Source organism: Mizuhopecten yessoensis, unplaced genomic scaffold (assembly GCF_002113885.1).
Source record: "Mizuhopecten yessoensis strain PY_sf001 unplaced genomic scaffold, ASM211388v2 scaffold9355, whole genome shotgun sequence".
NCBI lineage: Eukaryota > Metazoa > Mollusca > Bivalvia > Pectinida > Pectinidae > Mizuhopecten > Mizuhopecten yessoensis.
The window spans coordinates 173,831-183,798 of NW_018408006.1; the positions used below are offsets into that span (position 1 = coordinate 173,831).

Genomic DNA, 9,968 nt, shown 5'->3' on the forward strand with positions numbered 1-9,968 from the left:
TTAAAGCCTCTTTGGTCGCTATGAATGACATTTGGTAATATAGGTTTAATTCACTCTGCAATTGTCTTAGCTATGATTTTATAGTCTGTATTAAGTAGTGTGATTGGTCTCCAATTGGCTATATCCTCCCTCTCCCCTTGTTTGTACATGAGTCTAATTATCCCTGTATACTGTGACGATGATAGTTTTTTGGTAATTTATATTTCTTTAATTACCTGTGTAAATTCCTTTTTGATGCTATGCCAATAAAGTTGATAGAATTCTGAGACAATTCCATCACTACCTGGAGTTTTATTGTTTTTCAGAGTTTTTATAACTTTTTGAATTTCTTCTTCGGTCAGAATTTTATCACCATTTTTTTTTCTCCATCTCTGTTAATTTGGTGTCTATATTCATTAAAAGTTTTGCTGCCTCTCGTTCATCCAAACCCTCAGATGAGAAAAAAATTTGGTAAAATGTTACTTGTTCTTCTAAGGTGGTATCTATATCCGAACTATACTGTCCATTTTCACATTTAATTGATGACCATTGTTTATTTTGTGCTCTCAATTTTTCTAAATTGATACTATTTAATTGTTACTGAGATCAATCTAAAGGTATATTTGTAAGATTGATAACAAAATCACAAGAAGCTGTAATATATATTTTTTCTATCAGAACATTCTGACTGAAGTGAGGAAGTTTCTAAGAGGTGCCAGTAATGAACGTCCCATGGGAAGAGAGAGTCACACCAAATCGGCTCTATACCTACTGCAAACCCTGCCCACCGCCAGATTCGCGGTGTTGGAGCATCTCTGCAGCGTGTTTGATGAAGCAGTCAGTGAACATTTAATGCAGCTCATGTTGAATAACTCAGAAAACCCAGTAGGTAAGAGCATGCATTTCTTAAGGAGACAAATAAGGAAACTTCATTTTTACAAATGCACAAATTTTGCACAAATATAAGAATGCTTGTGACATAACTTTTATTAATATTTGATACATTGTTTCAGTACATTGGATTTTCTTTTAGATGAGAATCGCGGTCATTTGGATGGTGTGATACAAGATGCCTGTGGAGTTTTGTTCAACTTCATCAAGACCGGTCCCCAGGCCTGGGCTCCCATTATCTCTAGTGTGAGTTTAAATCAAAGGCCATTTCAGTCACCCCAAGTCCCTGTCTTGATTCTGTTAGCTCAGTCTCAAGTAGATATCTTAAATCAGTCATCCCAAGTCGGGTTCCAGAAGATGTTTCCTGTCAGGTCATGATCAGTCCTCGCCAGATAATGTCTCCTGTCATGTCAGTCCTCCCAAGATAATGTCTCCTGTCATGTCAGTCCTCCCAAATCCCTGCTCCGTTTCTTCTGTCTGTCCTCCCACACCCCAAGCACCTGTCCATACTCCTAAATCCCTGTCCCATATCAATCCTCCTACATCCCTGTCCTCCAAAATCCCTATTTCCTGCCAGTCCTCCCACATCCTTGTGTCCTGTCAGTCTTCCCACATCCCTGTCTCCTGTCAGTCCTCCCCCATCCCTGTGTCCTGTCAGTCCCCAACATCCCTGTCTCCTGTCAGTCCTCCCTCATCCCTGTGTCCTGTCAGTCCCCAACATCCCCTGTCCCATATCAATCCTCCTACATCCCTGCCCTCCAAAATCCCTATTTCCTGCCAGTCCTCCCACATCCTTGTGTCCTGTCAGTCTTCCCACATCCCTGTCTCCTGTCAGTCCTCCCACCTCCCTGTTTTCTGTCAGTCCTCCTACATCCCCGTCTCCTGTCAGTCCTCCCACATCCCTATGTCCTGTCAGTCCCCAACATCCCTGTCTCCTGTCAGTCCTCCCACATCCCTGTTTTCTGTCAGTCCTCCTACATACCCGTCTCCTGTCAGTCCTCCAACATCCCTGTCTCCTGTCAGTCCTCCTGCATCCCTGTGTCCTGTCAGTCCTCCCACATCCCCATGTCCTGTCAGTCCCCAACATCCCTGTCTCCTGTCAGTCCTCCCTCATATCTGTCTCCTGTCAGTCACCACATCCCTGTGTCCTGTCAGTCCTCCTACATCCCTATGTCCTGTCAGTCCCCAACATCCCTGTCTCCTGTCAGTCCTCCCACATATCTGTCTCCTGTCAGTCACCACATTACTGTCTCCTGTCAGTCCTCCCACATTCCTGTCTCCTGTCAGTCCCCACATTCCTATCTCCTGTCAGTCCTCCCACATATCTGTCTCATGTCAGTCACCACATTACTGTCTCCTGTCAGTCCTCCCCCATTCCTGTCTCCTGTCAGTCCTCCTACATCCCTTTGTCCTGTCAGTCCCCAACATCCCTGTGTCCTGTCAGTCCTCCTACATCCCTGTCTCCTGTCAGTCCCCAACATCCCTGTGTTGTCAGTCCTCCTACATCCCTTTGTCCTGTCAGTCCCCAACATCCCTGTCTCCTGTCAGTCCCCAACATCCCTGTCTCCTGTCAGTCCTCCCACATTCCTGTCTCCTGTCGGTCCTCCCACATTCCTGTCTCCTGTCAGTCCCCAACATCCCTGTGTCCTGTCAGTCCTCCTACATCCCTATGTCCTGTCAGTCCCCAACATCCCTGTGTCGTCAGTCCTCCTACATCCCTGTCTTCTGTCAGTTCTCCCACATCCCTGTCTCCTGTCAGTCCTCCCACATCCTTGTGTCCTGTCAGTCTTCCCACATCCCTGTCTCCTGTCAGTCCTCCCACATTCCTGTCTCCAGTCAGTTCTCCCACATCCCTGTCTCCTGTCAGTCCTCCCACATCCTTGTGTCCTGTCAGTCTTCCCACATCCCTGTCTCCTGTCAGTCCTCCCACATCCCTGTGTCCTGTCAGTCCTCCCACATTTCTGTGTCCTGTTAGTCCTCCCACATTCCTGTCTCCTGTCGGTCCTCCCACATCCCTGTCTCCTGTCAGTCCTCCCACATCCCTGTGTCCTGTCAGTCCTCCCACATCCCTGTGTCCTGTCAGTCCCCAACATCCCTGTCTCCTGTCAGTCGTCCCACATCCCTGTTTCCTGTCAGTCCTCCTACATACCCGTCTCCTGTCAGTCTTCCAACATCCCTGTCTCCTGTCAGTCCTCCCATATCCCTGTCTCCTGTCAGTCCTCCTACATCCCTGTGTCCTGTCAGTCCTCCCACATCCCTGTGTCCTGTCAGTCCTCCCACATTCCTGTGTCCTGTCGGTCCTCCCACATCCCTGTCTCCTGTCAGTCCTCCCACATCCCTGTCTCCTGTCAGTCCTTTCAATTCCCTGTCAATCAGACCTAGTCATTGTTTGATGTTTAGTCAATGGATAAGATCTGAGAAACCTGTTCTATGACAGTGCTGGTTTTATGTGTTATACAGTGGTCACTGGAGCTGCTTGGTCAGATCAGTCAGAAGTATGCAAGTCACCGAGTGGTGCCCCACGCTAACTCACTCAACGAACTTCTACAGCTGTGGATGACCTGTACTCCCACCAAGTCACTTATGGAGGTGGCAACTGAGTGTTTTGCAGCTATGTAAGTGTCCTGATATATGGTTAGAACATATATGTCATTAAGGTACCGGTAATACAGTCATGATGGTTTTCTGTTCATAATTACAATATACAGACAAATTAACAATAACAGTCAAATGATTAAGTTGCGATTTCGGGATAAAACTAGTTAATGTCAGTTGCATCACTTATGTATGCATTTGTGTTGCCTTATATTTACCGTTTGGTGACAGTTACTGCCACAACAAAACATTTCTCCCACAACCATTATTTTTGGCTACCTTGACAAAGTGTCTTATTTTAACTAAGCAAACTACTCATTGACTATTAATGAAAAAGGGAAAAGACAGATAGAGTATAGCTCAATGGTTGTTTGTGTGACAGGTACAGGGTGCCTTAGACTTAACATAAGTAGATAGAAATAGAGTATAGCTCAATGGTTGTTTGTGTGACAGGTACAGGGTGCCTTAGACTTAACATAGGTAGATAGAAATAGAGTATAGCTCAATGGTTGTTTGTGTGACAGGTACAGGGTGCCTTAGACTTAACATAGGTAGATAGAAATAGAGTATAGCTCAATGGTTGTTTGTGTGACAGGTACAGGGTGCCTTAGACTTAACATAGGTAGATAGAAATAGAGTATAGCTCAATGGTTGTTTGTGTGACAGGTACAGGGTGCCTTAGACTTAACATAGGTAGATAGAAATAGAGTATAGCTCAATGGTTGTTTGTGTGACAGGTACAGGGTGCCTTAGACTTAACATAGGTAGATAGAAATAGAGTATAGCTCAATGGTTGTTTGTGTGACAGGTACAGGGTGCCTTAGACTTAACATAGGTAGATAGAAATAGAGTATAGCTCAATGGTTGTTTGTGTGACAGGTACAGGGTGCCTTAGACTTAACATAGGTAGATAGAAATAGAGTATAGCTCAATGGTTGTTTGTGTGACAGGTACAGGGTGCCTTAGACTTAACATAGGTAGATAGAAATAGAGTATAGCTCAATGGTTGTTTGTGTGACAGGTACAGGGTGCCTTAGACTTAACATAGGTAGATAGAAATAGAGTATAGCTCAATGGTTGTTTGTGTGACAGGTACAGGGTGCCTTAGACTTAACATAGGTAGATAGAAATAGAGTATAGCTCAATGGTTGTTTGTGTGACAGGATACAGGGTGCCCCAGACACCTGTGTGGATGCCCTGCTTGAAGCCTCAGTGAAGTACAGTCCACACTTTGACTGGGTGGTTGCTCACATAGGGTAAGTACATGTAACCAAGGTAATGTGAAACTTATATAGTCAATCTTCATGTAGATACATATTGCAACCTTTTGATTTGATTGATTTCAAAGCAATTATATGTCCTCTGAAATTGTAGATTTATGATAACTGTATGAAGTGAAATAAAGTAAATATATTTTAATTTGCTTTTGTTAAAAATAATAACTGATATCTAGAAAACTGAATTCATGATAATTAACTGGTAATTAGAGTGTTTACAGGTTGTGCTTCCCCAACATAACCATATGTTTATGTTTGCAGCTCGTGTTTCCCTGATACAATTATAACCCGAGTGCTGATGTGTGGCCTCAAGGACTTCTGTCACAATGGTGGTAGGTCAGCTGACATGGAAATGATGTCCGAGGAAAGGATACCTAAGATGGCGTCTGTTGTAGGAATTCTTGGGCATCTGGCTTCCAAACACAGCCAAGAAATACGTCAGGCCTTGATGAAACTGTTTGAGGTAAGAAAACATTCAGAAATAGCAAAATTTTAATTTATTTCTGAAGGAATTGTTTCATATCCTTATTATTCAGTACAAAACAATAATTCTTTTCACACTATTTAGTGTAGAAAGCAGTCACCAATATGCTGAACCTGAGTTTTCTTACACATTGTAACATCATCATGAAGAATGTTTTTAAAATGTAGAACTATGCATATGTTTGCTAAGAAACAATGAAATCAGAATATCAAAATGAAATCCATGTGCCTTGTTTACATTGCAGGACAGTCTAAACACCAACAGTGATACCCTGAAGGTTACTACTGTACCATTCCTCCTTCAGCTGGCCTCCATGTCACCCATGCTGCTCCAAATCCTTACTACTGACCTCATACAGGCCTGTGAGTCATAGCTGTCAACCCTCCCTCATTAGGGGGGACACTCCCTCATTTTGACAAATATTTACCAAACTCAAAATCTGCATTCTGTGGTCAAATAATCTCCTACTTATTGCAAGGTGTTTATAATGATCATAACAGGTGAGCCTGAATCAAGTGTTTATCATACGCCCGTCATCCGACGGTTCATTTATTGGTATGGGATGCGTTGTCCATCCGTTAACATTTTCCCTTGTCAATGATCACCTGCCTTCATTCATGAACATTACTTGATGAAACTTGGTACACAAATTGCATACCAATATAGCCTGAATGAGTTTGCATTTCAGAAGTTTCGGTGCATTGTTAGATCACCTGAGCTTTGCTCAATTGGCCTATTCCGATCACTTTCCATCCCTCATCGTGTGTAAACTTTTTACATTTTCAACTTCTCAAGAACCAGTGGATGGAATTTGTTCAAACTTGGTCAGAATCATCCTTGGTAGATGAGGCTACAAAATTGTAAAATTGGGATTCCTACCCCAACCCCTGAGGCCAGGGTGGGGCCCCAAATGGAAATTTAACCCCCGAGCTATCCGTTCTCCCTTGACAATTTTCTGTCGCAAATTATTCTTGCTTGGTGAGAATTATCCTTGGAGGAAGATGGTTTTAAAACGTTAAATGGGGATTCCTACCCCAACCCCTGGGGGCCAGGGTGGGCCCCAAAGGGAAAATTTACCAATGTTTCAAACATTTTCTTTTCCAGACTCAGAGGTACTACAGTCAATTTCAGTGCATGGATGGAAAGATCATCAGAAGCTTTATTGAAATTGTCAATTTCCGGACCTCTGAGCCATCCTTTACTATAGTTTATATAGGGAAATACCACTTTTGGGTATATTTTATCCATTTTCAGCAGAAAATTATTCAAACTTGTTTAGAATCATTTTTGGTGGATTAGGGTATTACATTGTAAAATTGGAATTCCTGCCCTATCCCCAGGGGCTAGGGCGGGGCCCTAAGGGCAACATTTACCAATATCTTAAAACTCTTATCCTTTGATGCCATGACAAGTATTGTATTTCCCTAAGATTACATGCTGATTTCCACATCACATCTGAACAATAAAATAAAGCTACCAGTACCTATGATATAACTCAGGTGACCGCTAAGGCCCTTGGGCCTCTTGTTGGTGGAGTTACGCCCTTTTATTTCCAAATAAGGCCATTGTGCCACGAGTTTTTTGGTGGAGTTTAAACTTTCCGCGTTTTGGCATATCACACTTGACATAGCAACACTGTACTTCATTTTAACGTTAACTTTTCCTTGTTTACACGATAACTCAAACAATTGTTCGCCAATTTTCATTAAACTACTTGGTTGCTTATTACCTGAATGCTTTGAAAGAGTTCTTAAATCGTGACATTTAAACCCTATTCAGCAGAGTTATGCCCCTTTTCCATTGCCAAATAAGGGCATTCCGTTGAAAATGCAAAAACTTTTTAACTATTTGTTTAATTCCTTTCAAATTTAGTATAGTAATACAAAAACCAAACATGTTTAACATTTATAACAGGTTTTGTTGTAGCGTTCCAACTTCTCATACCAAGACTTCTACCTCACAGCCAAGGTTCTAGTTTTAGTAATAGCAACATTGACCACGAAAATGTAACTGAAACATTAAATAGCCTGCACCATAAACACAGTAAATGTCGAATTAGGGAAATCCCTCATTAGAGGTCCATAGGTTGACACTTAGGGGAAGTGTGTATTTACTATTGACCTCATACAGGTCTGTAAATGTGTATTAACTATTCACTTCATACACATCTGAAAGTCTGTTTTCATTTCTACTTACCTGGGGTATACAGGAAGCAAATTGATTATTTATGTTGAAATACACTTTTTACCATCACAGTATAAGGGGAACAGTTTTTCAGTATCAACATTAATTTTTGGTGTTTTCAGTGACTCCTAGTGTCCTTAACAAGCTCAGCAGTCAGTTTGCTAATTGGAAAGGATCAAGTTCTCATGAATATGAAAGGTATGTGTCCTTTAGTTTTTGAGTGATAGTTTTATAGTGACACTGTTGTGTTTATATGGTCTTAAGTGACAATCCTGTATGTGAGCTGTCTCTTCTATAGTGTTGTTTGTTTTACTATAGTGGTTGTATTTTGACAGTTTCCTGACCCTTGTGATCCACCTAATCACCATGATAGATGTTGGGTCCTACCAGGTCCTCCAGTTCTTTCTCAACATGGCCGAGCCTCGCGGTAAGTTAAAGAACACACATACAGCAAAATAGCATACCTCGACTCATAAGGTTTCAGCGTGAGCTGTGGATTGTGTAATTGTAAACTACATGTGTCCTGTACTTGTAATAGGTTATGTGACAGCTATCATGTCAATCAATACATATAGGATTACCTGTAACAAATGCCACATCTGTCAATGTAACAACACAAAGGATCTATTGGCCTAGTTATAAACTATATAGGCTGTTTATGGAAAGTGGAAAAATTTAATATTTGAACTTAAAATCAGCAGCACAAGGGTTTCTTTGACAAATCACATTGTTTTTGAAGGGAATTGTTATTCAGGTTCTTGACTACATGAGTGATTTTCTGTCCCCAGAGAAACCTGGAGTGGAGGCGCCAAACACAGAGGTGCAGCAGACGTGTGCTGTACTGCTGGTAGGTATTTATATCTGAAATAGCAGCTGGGGAGGATGATTAGGGGTGAGGGTGAGAAGGAATTATTCAGAGCAATACAGATACTGGTTAAAGGGAGTAATTTGGGCAGGGAGATGTTAGTGGAGAGGAATATTTGTAGGGATAGAGGAGTAGCTGTTTCTGTTAGAAAGGAAAAGTCAGTTGTGGGAAGAAAATCTGTTAGGAAAGTCAGTTGGTGGGAAGAAAATCTGTTAGAAAGGAAAAGTCAGTTGGTGGGAAGAAAAACCTTTAGGCAATGTTTTAAGTTGTAAGAACACATTTAAACTTCAAGACAAGAGAGATTTTCCAAGGTTACTGTATATTTTGCCTTGCAGAATCGTTTGGTGACAGAACTCCAGAGAGCTGTATTTCATCGTCATAGAGATGGCAAGAGTGATGTCCCTTTGCTAGCCTCTCTAACTCCCCAGGCTATCCTCATCACAGAAATGTTACTGAACAGTCAGGGACAGAAGTAAGTGTATCCAAGTATAGTTCCTCTTCCTCTTGGAAAAACCCCAATGCAAATGTTTTCAAAAATGATGTATGTTGTCAAAATCTTCAGAAATGAAAAGCCATAGATGCATACCTATTTTATGGTTTATATGAGATAGTAAATCATGAGTACAAAGAAATAAGATATTGAAGGAATACAGATGTTTTGTTAACAGCCTCTATGTAAGTGTTAACAGATCAAACAAAATGAGTACATATGTATATATATCTAAGGAGAAAGTGATTTATTTGGCTTAGATAAATCTAGAAATGCAAGAATTGCACAGTTCAGTTTGAAATTGTTGATTTGTTTAAATTGGAATTCCTATGTTGTCTGTAGGGCTGAATGTCTGGTGAAGCTGTTGTCCTTTGTCGGTCTGTATAATGGCGAGGACTGCACTGCTGAGATCCTCGCCTACATCATCACAGAGTCCAAGGAATGGCACCAGGTATGTAAATGTCAATGTGTACAGCCTTTCTCTTGCTTTAGAAATGGGAATCTCACTGAAACTTTCTGTGAACACTATATAGTGTGTTGTGTATAAATTCTCTGAACTTAAATCAAGGCCAATTTGTCAGTAAGATGTTTCAGGGTAAGAGTCACAATTAAAAGTCAAATTACTTTTTCTGTGGTGGGTGTGTTTTGTATCATGTTGTGTAATTATGGTACTTGGTACAGCTGAAGCGGTTCCTGGAGCTACAGTTGGTGAAGGAGGTGAGACTGGGGGACATCCTAGGTCGTACCACCTGTAAACTGATGGCCTACCTCCAGCCTCCCATTGTCTACTGTCCTCAACGCCTCCTAAAGAATGTCCTCATCCTACTACAGCGGGAGAGTAAAACTGAGAACAACTCCGTTATAAGGTAGGTTGTGGGGTATTCTGTATCATAAGGTAGGTTGGGGGGTATTCTGTATCATAAGGTAGGTTGGGGGTGTATTCTGTATCATAAGGTAGGTTGTGGGGTATTCTGTATCATAAGGTAGGTTGTGGGTGTATTCTGTATCATAAGGTAGGTTGGGGGGTATTCTGTATCATAAGGTAGGTTGGGGGTGTATTCTGTATCATAAGGTAGGTTGTGGGGTATTCTGTATCATAAGGTAGGTTGTGGGTGTATTCTGTATCATAAGGTAGGTTGTGGGGTATTATGTATCATTAGGTAGGTTGTGGGGTATTCTGTATCATAAGGTAGGTTGTGGGGT

General features: G+C 41.7%; 1 protein-coding gene across 1 annotated transcript in view; it reads left to right on the forward strand.

Moving 5' to 3' along the window:
• The window catches only part of LOC110457866 (integrator complex subunit 5-like), a 41,208-nt gene that overhangs the window by 3,031 nt on the left and 28,209 nt on the right, over positions 1-9,968 (forward strand). The window contains exons 2-13 of the mRNA XM_021509315.1: positions 658-868; positions 1,013-1,116; positions 3,331-3,485; positions 4,629-4,721; positions 5,004-5,205; positions 5,471-5,588; positions 7,533-7,608; positions 7,746-7,837; positions 8,199-8,257; positions 8,611-8,747; positions 9,108-9,216; positions 9,447-9,631. Of these exons, the coding sequence (XP_021364990.1) occupies positions 658-868; positions 1,013-1,116; positions 3,331-3,485; positions 4,629-4,721; positions 5,004-5,205; positions 5,471-5,588; positions 7,533-7,608; positions 7,746-7,837; positions 8,199-8,257; positions 8,611-8,747; positions 9,108-9,216; positions 9,447-9,631 (1,541 nt within the window). The remainder of the gene's footprint in view (positions 1-657; positions 869-1,012; positions 1,117-3,330; positions 3,486-4,628; positions 4,722-5,003; positions 5,206-5,470; positions 5,589-7,532; positions 7,609-7,745; positions 7,838-8,198; positions 8,258-8,610; positions 8,748-9,107; positions 9,217-9,446; positions 9,632-9,968) is intronic.